Below are 13264 nucleotides of genomic sequence, written 5' to 3' on the forward strand. Positions count from 1 at the left end.
TTTCCATTCACTTTTTCAGTTTGTCTAAGCTCCATGCAGGTCTTAGAAGGCTGAAAACTTCTAGACAGAGCCTGAGGCTATGAAAGCATGCTGGATTGCTAAAACACCCATGTCAGGAGGTGTCCTGGTAAGAACTCTTTAGCTGGACTCTTTTTTTAAGGGACCATCAGATGGCATCATGTATTTGTATCCCAGAAGTCCAACAATGGTGCCAACAAAAGCATGACTCAAACTCAAAACAGATAAAAGTATTGTTTGCCCTTTCCCTATTTTAATACTTTTCTCATCTGTCATGTCTGTCCAGTGCTGTCAGGACAGATTTCATGATGTTGATTTCCTCACACTAAAAGTGATCCAGGAAGCACCGGTCCTTTTCTGACAGTCTTTTGAAAGGACTCATACACAACTGAATATCAGGAGGTAACCCACCTTAGGAGAGTGTACAGGCTGTGGCTGGGATGGACTTAACTTTCTTCACAGCAACTTGTATGGTTTTTGTTTTGGATTTGTGCCTGAAACAGTGTTGATAGCACACCAATGTTCCAGCTGAACAGCATATGCACAGTGTCAAGACTTTCTGTTTCCCAGTCTGCCCCCAGAAGGCAGGGGGTTGCCAAGAACTTTGGAGGAGAGAGAAACACCACATAACTCATGCTCTGCAATAAAGGTAGGGTCAAGGAAAAAGAAGGGGAGTTGTTTTGTTGTTGTTGTTGTTTCCAAAGTGGCCATTCTTTAGAGACCAGATGGCAATTGGCTTGCCTATGTGAGATGGTGATTTCCTTTGCTTTGATTTTTTTTTCCCCTCCTCCTCTCTCCTTGACCTATCTAACTGTCCTAATTTTGACCCATGAATTTTCTTGCTTTTCCTCTTTCCAATCTCCCCTGGGATGTGGGAAAGTAAGCGCACATCTGTGTGGGTGCTTAGCTGCTGGCCGGGCTCAACCCACCACAAAGAGCTTTAAAGAGCTAGTAGAGCCTATTTGTGTCTTGAGACTGGAGAGCTGGAGCTGAAGCCTTTTTTTCAGAGGAGTTACAGAGTTGCCATTACACTGGAACAGCTTCCTAAATCTACCTAGCTTGGCATGGGGGAGTTGACTTCCAGCTGATGGTCTCTGTAGCACATTAGAGTCACTCAGACATTATACAGCCTGAGATTATACCACAAGGACATAGTCTGCCTCCTTGGATGGATTTCTGTTTTGTTTGCTGTTGTTTTGTTTTGTTTTTAAATAACACCCTAAGCTTCTCACATACAGTTATACAGAAGACAGACACATGTCGATGACTCATCTCACCATTACAGAGAAGCCCTCAACTTCAACTCAATCACAAATATACTGAAATTCACACAAATTAATTTCTGAATGCACTGCTTGATTTATTATTATTATTATTATTATTTATTTATTTATTTATTTATTTTTTAACTTAATTTTGCCTTGTATCGGCAACTAGGTTTGAGCCACAAACAGCCTAATTCCAACCAGTAGGAAAGCCAGGAACCAGAAGAGTCATGTCCTTAACGCTTATGGGTCTATGTTGCACATAACCCCCACACACAGACAGCATACAATCCCAGGTCATCAGGAATAGAGACTTTTCTGCTTGACTCTAGGAATAGTTTGTAACCAGTAAATATAAGCCAAATGAACCCATCATGTCTTTTTGAAGGAACCATCAGGAAGTTTGATGTAAATACATGGGTGTCTGCTACAAAAATACCCACCTTCCTATTTGTGACTAACATCAACTAAAACATGTAGTTTCTCTACTTACATGCCTGATGAGGTACTAAGGGGTACTCCCAGCAGACTACAGACAGGAGCACCTGGATCTGTGGCCAGCACTAACACATCTCTTGCTACGCTTTCTGCATTTGTCTCTACAAGGTGCACCAGGGCTGGGTCTCTCCGTGCTGTTGTGAGGTTGATGGAAGCAGTCATAGTGGCATTTCTCATGCAACACTGTGAAAGAGGGAATAACATGCTCCTCATTCCACTCAGTCTACAAACAAGTAGAGTCTAAACTATTCTTCCCAGTGCAGGCTGGGTTTGGTCCTACTGAAGAACACAACAGTAGGCAATTCACTGCAAATAAAGCACTGTTTTGGATCAGACAAGAAGTGGAAGTTTAAATTTGCCTTTTCTATGTTTTTACAACATACAATTTTGTCCTTACTTAACCTTAAAAATACTAAGATCAATTATTTTTTCTCTCCATGATAAAGTCCAATTACAAATATTTAATATTTCTCTCTAGTGATTGATAAACAGAAATAAACAGAAAATTCAGGCAATTAAACAAAGATAAATCTTAACAAAATCAAGAAAAATGGAGATCTAAGAAAAAAGTTACCCATTACAAACAAACAAACAAACAAAAAATAAGTGATGCTGTGGTTACAGATTTATTTTGAATCCATGATGGAGAAGATGAGAGGCAGTTCATCTATAAATGATACTAAGCAAGGGCCAAAAAAAAACCCAACAGTTGAAGTCTTCAGTTTCAGACATCCTAAATAGAAAAAACTCTAGCTAAGAGAGATTGAGGGGTCTTGTAAAGGATGAATTAAGTATAATTCTGTAAACATTTGTAAAATAACCCATGACAAAATAACCCTTGTGAATATACTATTAGGTATGCTTAATTATCCAAATAATAAAGAGGAATGGGGATAAAAATTTCATAATGGTGTTAAAATTCTATCATTATTCATAATTAACTTAATCCCATGCCTCTGTTAGCCATCTCACATAGGTCAAAAAACTGTTCCTGTAAAACATGGTTGAGTCTAACACAACTGAACTCATTGTATGTACTTGTGATGCAAGGCATTTAAAAATAAACTCCTAGCTGTTTTGCTGATTCATGTTAGCAGCTTAGCATCAGCAGGTACTGGAGTTGTGGCAGTAATGTAAATTCATGCTAATTTTCTATGAGATCATTCCTAAAAAAGCAGGAGTGGAAGTCAGCGCCAAAATGATTGTCACATAAGTTCAAGAATTAATTCACTGAAAAAAAAAAAAAATAGCTTATTAGCCCATCTCTGGTGTTTTGATTAGTACTAAAATAGGAAGGCTATGTCAGTTCATGTACCCAGGCGTGTAGGCAGTTACACTGTAATCCTCTCCCAAGCCACCAAAACCCTAGCAGTGCACACAAAAAGAGCTCATGAGCAGACAAGGGCACAGTGTGTGCTGCCCCTTCTGGTTGCCCCTGTGCTCCCAGTGCTGCCAGTAGCATCACTGCTGCACCTTTGCACCATGGACAGCATCATCCTGCGGGGACACTAGCCACTGCCGCAGCAGCGTGAGTCAGCTCAATTCCCTATTCAAGTCCCATTCCACCTCCATTTTCTTTCTTCCAAGACACAAATACTCTAAAACACAAAACAACTTTAGTAGCCAGCTAAAATTAACCTCTCCAAACATATAATGAGCTAAAATGACTCTACTCGATAGCTATTCCAGCTATCACAGCCTATAATAGCTGTAGAATCATATTTATAGATTGTCCCTAAATGTGCATACCAAACTACTTGACTTTTTAGTCTGAATTAATTCCTGGGCACTTGGTGACAGTGCTGAGATACCATCTGAGTCCACCCCTTTCTCTTACCCACACAAGACTACATCATCTTCTAGACAGATCTCGCAGCAGAAGTGGGCAAAGAGCCAGGCTGGTGACTGCTGTCCCTCAGTGATTTAGGTAGGAGTAAGCAAAACAGAAATTTGAATTCTTAGCTTTAAAAAAAAAAAAAAAAGTAAGACAGCACAAAATTCTTGCACTTTTGGATTTCATCAGCAACTCCACAAGCTCATATTACAAGCTATTAGGTGTGATATTAACTGGATGCAGATCTGCTTTGACAACGGTAATGAGAAACTCCATGCTACAAGTGTTGAAAACCAAAGCCCCTCCCAACCCAGTATCTCTCCAAAGAACTCTAATAATCCTTAATTGTAACTTATGAAATGGTACTGTTCAGATTTAAGGGTGTTAGGCTTTTGGGGGGCAATGGCAATCAGAGAACAAGAGCCTTCCCTAGGAAACCTGAAGAAGGCAAATCCATAAACCCCTTGCATTTTGACAAGTTTCTCCTAGCCACAGGCAGGCTGGTGAAAATAATCTTGTGCAGAAAGGACTCACTTAAGCCAGTGCAATCACCAGCTGCTGACTGGTGGGCAACAAGAGACCTTCTGGTTCTGCTTAGGCAGGAAATGCATTTTCCACAGATGCACGCTCTTCATGAAATGTGGTTGAAGGATAAGGTAGCCACTGAACAATGTTTGAGCAGCTGTTCTTCACAGAGACCAAGAAGGTTAGAGGTGACTATGTACTGATCTGCTATCTAAATAAAATTGATTTTATCTAGACAAGGGCTTGAATAGACACCAATACAACATTTAAGTGTCCACAGGTGGAAGCAGAAGGACAAAATGGCAGGTGTGGAAGTCTTGCAGGGAATGACGCTCAGCTGTTCCACCTCCATGCAAAATCCACTTACTTGGCCTTTTGTGAAGCAGGATACTCAGCTTTATGCAGTTGAAACATATATACATATACATATACATATATATATTTATTTATTTTAATTGAGAAAAGATTGCTAGCTACAGCTGCAATTTCAACCACCTCCATTTGCTTTGCCTCACTACCAGACACACAGTTCCTTTTCCAGTATATACATTATAACTCACTGTTTGAATTTTTTGTCCTTGTGAAGCTAACCATAAGATGGAAGTCATCATCAGTAGGTGACAGAGAAAACAGAAGCAAACACCCATTTTAAGTCATGTTGCCTGTTGTCTTGGCAACCATTTAATAAGCTCTGTTACTCATTTTTCACCAGCACCTGATAACAACATTCCTGCAAGATTTGATATTATTAAGGAGTCTGCTAACTCAGCTGCTTTACAAGGTATCAGAAAAGATCTGCTACCATTTCCATTCAGAATCCTATTTTTCAGGGAATCATAAATCATCCACAAATTGTCATGCAATTGAGTATAGGATGTGCAAATACCATTGTGGCAAACCTTTCCCTTGGTAAGAGCATAAAAAGAGTGTTGGGACCCGGTCATGCTCCCTTCAAATTCAATATGTACATGGCTATTCACTACAAACAGAAGGATTACACCTCAAATTCCTCAAGTGAAAACATATGAATGCTCTGACAGACATCTTCTCTCACATGTCTGTCCTTCAACACTGCAGGCATATGGCATGGGGACAGGGTTGGCCCAATTTCCTGCAAGCTTCCTCCTGGAGAACTAGTCATACCATTCGCATTACTGCTGTGTGTATCCTCGAGCTGCTTTGAGAAGCATACAAGCATGTACTGAGCCAGCACAGCAATTATCATAATTAAACATGATAATCAAACAGGCTTCAGTCAGTATTCAGACCTCACTGTACCAAGGGCTGTGCAGACTCGCTAAGAGTCTATCCTTCCTCAAGAGTAAACTGTCCCTGTGTTTGAGTTGCACAAAGAGTTCAGAGTCTCAAAAAAGACTGAAAAAAAGGCTGTTTAATTACACCCTATCTGACTTGCCACACACTATCCCATCACCTTGGATGAGTACTTTCCTTGGACAACAGCTCACCTAGTTACACAAATTCCACAGAGTTTGAGTCCATAAAGGAGTATGTCCTTACAATCTCTTCAGTATGTTTAGTACGAGCTGCCAGTTTCACATTCACTGAAATTCAACATTTGTCCATTGTAACAGAAAACAAATATTCTGTAACTTCATGGCCACAGAGCAAAACAAAAACAAAAAACCACCACCCTTCCTTGTTCTCAAATAGTTGAGAAGACAAAGGAGCCTGAGGCAGATTCAGCATCAAAGAACCACAGAGACTCAAATCTTGTCTTTTGATATGTGCTATGGGACTGAAAAGGAGCCAATGGGTTTCCACACAAAATCTGAGAGAAGAGAAAATGGTCAAAAGGGCTAGTTTTATTCCTGGGTGTTCATTTTTTTTTTCTAGGTTTTAGTCTCTTTCAACATGGATTTTGGCAGCTTATTGTACAAAGATTGAGCAGTGCTGAAAAACACATTCATTACTGCTTGTCATAGAGATGTTGATGAATTCCAGTCACATGCAATTAAGCTGTAATTCAACACAATGACAGACTAAATAGGCAAGTCTAGTCAAATAAATAAATAAATAAATAAATAAATAAATAAATAAATAAATAATACACAATTTCTAGAGAAGGGTTCCTAGAGAATTCTATAATCGTTGTTGAAATTGAATCAAAATTTGAATTTTTAAAAAAGAGGTGCATAATCTTCCTTCATTTATCATATGAAACCAGAGTATTTGCTTTATTTTAAGTCATGCAATGCTATCAAGAGCAATGCTATCAAATGCTCATCTTAATGAGATAACAAACATATTAAACTGACTGGAACATTTGTGCTGAAGGAGAAGCACAGGTTTCTTTTTTTTTTTTTTTTTTTTTTCTCTGCGTTTCTAAACTAAAGACACATATGTTAAAGATATATTCTACTTTACAGTACACTTCTTGAAAATATGTTATGCTAATTTCATTTATTAGAATAACTTCTCTGTAAAATGAAGTGATTGGTGTCACTGAGATAAATTTCCTTCTGGACATTTAAAATGAAGATTTGTATTCTAGCCATGAGTTTAATCCCATGTAATTCAGCCCCAAGTATTCCTGTACCAGTTCTGTTGTTTTTTAAATCAGGTGAAAAATCATAAAGGTACATCTTTTTCTTAAATCCAGTGAAATCTCTATAGATATGGGAACACGATAGCAATACCTGCTATAACCAATCCTGGAATTAGTTACACAAGATCTTTTAGTGCATTCTTCAAGACCAGCAGGTCAGTGCTATCATGCTAGCAAGATATCAGGATCTCTTTGTCAACAGCATGTAACAACTGACCCTTAGGAATGTGATGGTATGATATATTTCATATCCTTTTTCACCATGTTTAAGAGATGTCCCTGAAACCAGAATTTATAGTATTTGTCAATTCTTGGTTATACTAGTCAATATGTACACTGCCACAATATGTTCACCATGGAAAGCAAGCTATACTGCTGTGCAAAGGTTATATATTTTTACATGAAAGCCAAAATTAACCTCATACATGCTTACTCAGTGTTTGCATTAAAAAAAAAAAAAAAAAAAAAAAAAAAAGACCAAATATTTTGATTCCCATGCAACCAGAAAAAAAAAACAAATTTTATACTTAAAAACTTTTTTTTTTCTTTTTTAAATTGTATGAATCTTCTAAAGGAAGGAAGGACAAGCTTGAAAAGGCAGCAGAAGAAATGATTGAGTCTCATAAGTCCTCTAAAGCACTAATTTCTTCATAAAAGCCAATGAAAGTTCCTGTGAGTCAAGACAGACCCTCCACCTCTCTGCTTTTTATACCGAGAAAAAGTACCAAGCTCTCTGGGGAGAAACACAAAGCTTGAGCCACACTTGCACAACAGCCATGACACCATTTCTGGCTCTATTGAACTGTGGAGCTAACCTTCAGGTTATTTTTTGTATGTGTTTTGCCTACCACAGTAAGGAGTAGCTTTGGTCTCTCGAATCACCAGATTGTGCTACAAATTGTCCAGTCAAAAGGTAAGCTTCACTTAACTTTAATGGGGACCCAACATTAATATCTATTACCAAAGTAATCATGGTGATATACATCAAACTAACCTAAACATCTGATTAGTTTAACATTTCAGGCATTTTGTTTTGTCAGAAGGCTAAAAATAGATATATAATTTTCAAGGTATGTATTAAAAATACAGAAAAAAAGTATTCGTTGTGAAGAACAACCAATGAAAATGGGCCATGTAATACCCAAGTGTATTTATGAATTCTGTTCTTAAAAACAAGCAAAACAAAGCTTTCTCTAACATGTCCAAAAGCTCACCTCGAACATCAGGAGAGAATCGAGCTGAATGGCGAGATACAAAAAGTTTCAGTTCTTGATCCAAGTTGCATTCAATCAAGTTTGTGTCCCATGATCGGATTCCTAAAATTCAAAACACAAAAAGACATCTAGCTAGATATATCAGCATATATATACTGTTCCTCAGTTTACGCTCACGTTATTTGCATATTTATAAATTCCAAAACCAGCCTCTCTTCTTGGCAGCCATCTTTTGCAAAGTGTGGAGTGCTCAGAAGAAGCACTCTGGACAGGGATCAGCCAGAAGAAAGAGGAAATCTGGCTTTCCAAATGGTGGCAATCTTTAAAGCCCCTGCTTTGTGACTGCTGGTCCTACAACCTAGCAGCTACATTGTGAGAAGCCATCCATGTCCCTGCACCGACTTTAAAATAGCAGTACACTTATTTACAAAACTGAAAGAGAAGGACAATGTTACCTCACATGTTGCAAATTAATATTTAAACAAATATTTATTAAATAAATATTTAAATATTATATTGCTGACTTCTTCATTCTAAAGCTTTGAAGTGCCCCACATTTTAAATTAAAATTTAAGTGATCTTTTATTTATAAAGTATCAAAATTCTACTTTTGAGATTTAGAAATGCTACACTTGATCTTTTTTTATTTTAATAAACATCACATCTCTATTTCCTCCTCAGCTACTAAGGAAATGATACAGTTGACACATATGACCATAAAAATATATTTCGGAATCAAATATTTTAAGGTCTGACATTTGACCAGGGAAAAACAAGATCCCTGTAGCTAAAACACAAGTTTAGTTTCCTACCATGATGTTTTGATGACAACATCAAAAAAAAAAATAATCCTATTAACAGGATAATATGTTTTAGTATTTTTCTGGTTTTGTTGTTAAGTTTTCAAAAACAATGAGTAGGCTGCTGTAGTACAGGTAAGTCTAGACACTGCTGTGATTTTAAGCACCAACATCATAGTGATGGATTGATTGATTGATTGATTGATTGATTTTTCTTAAGGGAATGTCACTAGACTTATACAAATTAGCTGGCAAATGCAGAAGAGACTGCACCTAAGAAAGTGCCTGTTGTCCCCTTCCCACAAACTCGGCCATGTCTTTGCATGAAGTTGTTGAGTTAAATCCCTTTGGGGTTTGCTACCTTTGGGTTGGAGGAGAACCCTGAAGAGATGTGTGGCCAACCTCTCATACTGTGCAACCAATGGTGGCACTTCTTGTAACTGTCAGGATTTCAGACTGCTAGCTTTCCTGTCAATGCTGACTCCTATGCTTTCTCAGAAACATCAAGCCTCCCTCTGGCCGAGGCCATGTTGTAGGGCTGAAGGATGAGGGGGAGAAAGAGCAGAGAAACCAGATCTGCACTGCTGGTCTCCCATTGCAGCTCTGAGGAGGTTCTCCATGCAAATATGGGTATCTGCATTTCAGGAGCCTGAAGCCTCTGCAGAGATAATTCATCAAGTGCTTTTTCTTTGTCAGCAGTCCAGTCAAAGTATGAGCACACTTCTTACTGGGATATGCTACCAGTTATTAAGTTGTTGCAATATTAAACTCTAGAGAGATTTGAAAATACAGTATCATCTGTATGTTTCATAACCACTCCAGAGAAAAATAACTGAACTATAATCAACCACCTCCACTTCCTGACTTATGCATCATTGTTCAGAGGCATAGGCAGTGACTGTCTTCTGCAAGTCTCTTTATTTTCATTTCTCAAAAATCTCTTGGCCATATGGTACATTTTTGGGGCGTAGTTTTGGCAGGCAACCACAGCTCAGCAAGCTTTAATATTTTCCAGGTGTTGGAATATTTGAGATCAAGAAAGTAAATATGATAAAATACCACGCATGTACTGTGCATATGAAAAGTATATGAGAAGTAATGTGATGCTGATCATGAAGCTGAAGTGTGTCGAATAAGTGAGTGCTGGACCTGAAGAAGAGACAAGATAACAGCTTGGTGGCCTCTGACAGCAAGCTTGTGTGGGAAGACTGCGAAGCTTTCTGGAGGTCAGTTAAGCAATAAGGACTATGATTCAGCAATGCTGCTAATGACAGAGCCTGTCCACCATTCCTAACCACTTTTGTTGTGGATGCAGATTTGTGGTAAGGGAAAGATCCTGGTTAGGCATAGTCAGACCACTGAGCCAGTCAGTGTCCAAAATATAGTACTCAATGAAAAATAAATAACTGAAAACAAACAAAAAACAGCTTAGACATACTATGCACACAGAAGGTGAAGTTTGGATTCAGCTAGAATATACCAGATTTGCAGCTGCATGATTCAGCACTCTGGATGAAAGAAAAAAAATAAAATTATACATGCACATTATAACAGAGTATGATGTATTATGTACATTATAAAATCAAATTAGGTTTGAATACAATGGAAGTAAATCTAGAACTAAAATCCAAGGTCAATCCAATGATGTATATCATTAACAGTATGGAAGTAATGACTGGGAGGATGACTGAGCTGGGGTTCTCTCTTTCTTTCTGCAGTCTTGGGAGAGCAATGCCACTAGACACAGGGATGATCAGACAGCAGACAGGGCACACCCAGTAGCATCTGCCAAATCAGTGGAAAGATCTTGAAGCTTTCTCCTCACTCCCCTCTTCTTCTTTGTTGGACGGTGGGTTGGAGGATTGCCCCCTCAGCAAAATAACATCCCAAATGTAATTACTGAAAATGCAGGTTGCCAAGCCATTCCCACTTCATGATATATTAAGAAATGACTCGGCATTCCACTGGGTTGCGTAGCATCACGCCACTGATGTCTTATCAGCAGATGTTTTCTTTGACACGTTGCTCTGCAGTTCAGTGCATGAATCCACACTTTTCTGTGGTGGTACTTTGGAGACGTACCAGAGAAGACATTGAGGCAGAATGATCAAGAACCCTACATGCATTTAAGGTTCTGGTGAGCACAAAGGATGAAAGAAGACAGTTTGTCCAGACTACAGTGTACTTTCCAAAGAGAAAGATTAGTGAAGCCCATATTTGCCTCACTCAGAGAGGGCTTCAAACTCACAGTGTGCTCATCCAGAACAATGCACCTCAAATTTTCATCAAGCTTTTCTTTTTTTTTCCTAGCAGGCAAAATCCCAGTCAGATAGCCTGATACCAGTAGCAGTGAGGTGACTTCTAATCCAAAATGATGAATAAAAAGGCCAAAGCATTTCCTCTGAACATCTAAAACTGCAAGTGGGTGTTATGCTTACTGGCAAGAGGTAGCAGCAACAGAGCTATGCAGCAGCAACTGTACAATAGAAGCTTCAAGAAGAGGCTGAAGAGCTTTTCTTCAGAGGAAGGATGACATCAGATGTCTTGAGGGGAGAAGTTTTATCCTTTTGCTCAATAAATAGTATTAATTTAAATGAAATGCAGCCAATTCACTTCTGACACAATCAAAAATTAGACAGAATTGGGAAAGTGCAGTGCTGAAGAGGCTCTGAATGACAAAGCATCTGCCTCAGTAGTTCTCCCTAGAAGACAATAGTCGCAAGAAAGATGAACAGGTCACGGTGAAGCTGGTTAGCTGTGATGAGGCAGCCCTTTACCACAAACAGCCATGAAAAAGAATCAAGATAAATCGCCAACTACAGCAACAACGGTTGGGAAAACAACAATAGAGACAAGCGAAGTCCTAGCTGGAGTGCTGAACCACACCTACACGGCAAGGCTGCTACCAAATCCCTCTTTTTCAGGGTCTCTTTCTCCTCTCTAACAAAAGCAGGGTTCTGATATCTCTGCTTTCATCAGCCCAGAACAAGATATAGGTTAAAAAAAACACATATCAGTAGAGTTTAGCGAACTAGAGGGTCCGGCAACAATTTCCTTTGTGCTTCACACCACCGTTACGGCCGCGGGGCTTTCTGCCTCTCCGCGTACACTGCCATCCCTTTGACTGGGAACCGCATCGAGAACTTAACAAAACTCGCTCCTTTCACTTGCGATGCCTTCGTGCATCGCCCTCTTAAGGGAAGGGCAAACAGGCAGCGAGTTGCGGCAGCCCGAGCTGGACAACAGCGATGCTGGCCGCTCGGACACCAGCCCCGCCACCCGCGTCTCGTTTTATTATTCTCGCTACCGTGTCATTAACCACGGGTGCGTGCGTCTGCAGAGCTCGGGCGCCCAAAGTTGGGCACAATGCGCAGAGGAGCCGCATCCCCGCCCCGGGGGAAAACGCCCGCCGAGCGCCGGGGAAGGGGGGCAGCCGCAGGAGCCGCCCCGCAGCCACCCCCCGGTGCCCGGCTCCGGCCCCGGCCCGAGCCCCGGCGGCGGGGCGGGCGCCCTTTGTCCGCGGCGGGCAGCCCCGGGGACCGCAGTGCGGAGCGGGCCGCGCCACGCCCACCCCGCGGCGGCTCCGGGACGGCGGCCGGCAGCCGCAGCCCCCACAATAGCGCGGCGGGGGCGGCGGGGGGCGAGGGGCTTTGTGCACGGCGGGAGGGAGGGGCTCGGACCACCACCAGCACCCCATCAGCACCAGCACCCCATCACCACCACCTGCACCCCATCACCACCACCAGCACCACCCCATCATCACCACCAGCACCACCCCATCATCACCACCACCCCATCATCACCATCACGCTATCATCACCATCACCCCATCATCTTCATCACCTCCACCCCACCACCATCACCCCAGCACCATCCTCACCAGCACCATCCTCACTCCCTCCCCACCACCACCCCATCACCACCACCTCTCCTCCATCACCACCGCCCCACCACCACCCCATCACCATCACCACCACCCCACCACCGCCCTATGGCCACCGTTTGAGGGACACTGGACGTCTCGCCCCCCGCACCCCACCTCGCTCGATGTTGGCGATGGCCCGCCGCAGGTGCTCCTCGGTCACCAGCTCGCCGATGACCACCAGCAGGTAAAACTTGCTGTCCAGGAAGCGGTGCGAGAGGCTGGGCGAGGGGGAGGTGGGGTTGGGGATACTGCAGGAGGGCTCCGAGTCCACTTCCACCACCACGGTGGCCATCGCGGTCCCCCACTCCGCCCCGCGGCTCCGGGGCGATGAGGGGAGAAGGGCCGCTCGGCGGCGGCTCCGCAGGCGGCAGGGAGTGAGGGCGGGCGGGGAGGCGGCGGCGCTTTTATACGGAGACGGTGCAGGGCTGGGACCTGGCGACGAGGAGGAGGAGGAGGAGGAGGAGGAGGAGGAGAAGGAGGAGGAAGGGGGGGAGCCGGCGCATCCCCGCCGCCGCTTTTCCAGCATCCACGGCTGATGTCATCTGCAGCAAATCCTCCCCGCGGCGGCCCCCGGAAGCAGGAAGGACGCGGGGTGCGAACAACGCCCCGGGGGCACGGG

The 13264-nt window shown here is 42.2% G+C and overlaps 1 protein-coding gene across 1 annotated transcript; it reads right to left on the reverse strand.

Moving 5' to 3' along the window:
* Nucleotides 1-5610: 5610 nt before the first annotated feature.
* Nucleotides 5611-13028, reverse strand: LOC116500538 (microtubule-associated protein 1B-like). The gene is made up of 3 exons (XM_032205617.1): nt 12760-13028; nt 7921-8022; nt 5611-5702 (listed from the first exon to the last, which is right to left on the reverse strand). The coding sequence occupies exons 1-3, from the start codon at nt 12935-12937 to the stop codon at nt 5611-5613; spliced, it is 372 nt and encodes a 123-aa protein (XP_032061508.1). The 5' UTR covers nt 12938-13028.
* Between the last annotated feature and the right edge of the window lie 236 nt (nt 13029-13264).

The sequence above is a fragment of the Aythya fuligula genome, chromosome Z (assembly GCF_009819795.1).
Source record: "Aythya fuligula isolate bAytFul2 chromosome Z, bAytFul2.pri, whole genome shotgun sequence".
NCBI classification, from domain to species: Eukaryota; Metazoa; Chordata; class Aves; order Anseriformes; family Anatidae; genus Aythya; species Aythya fuligula.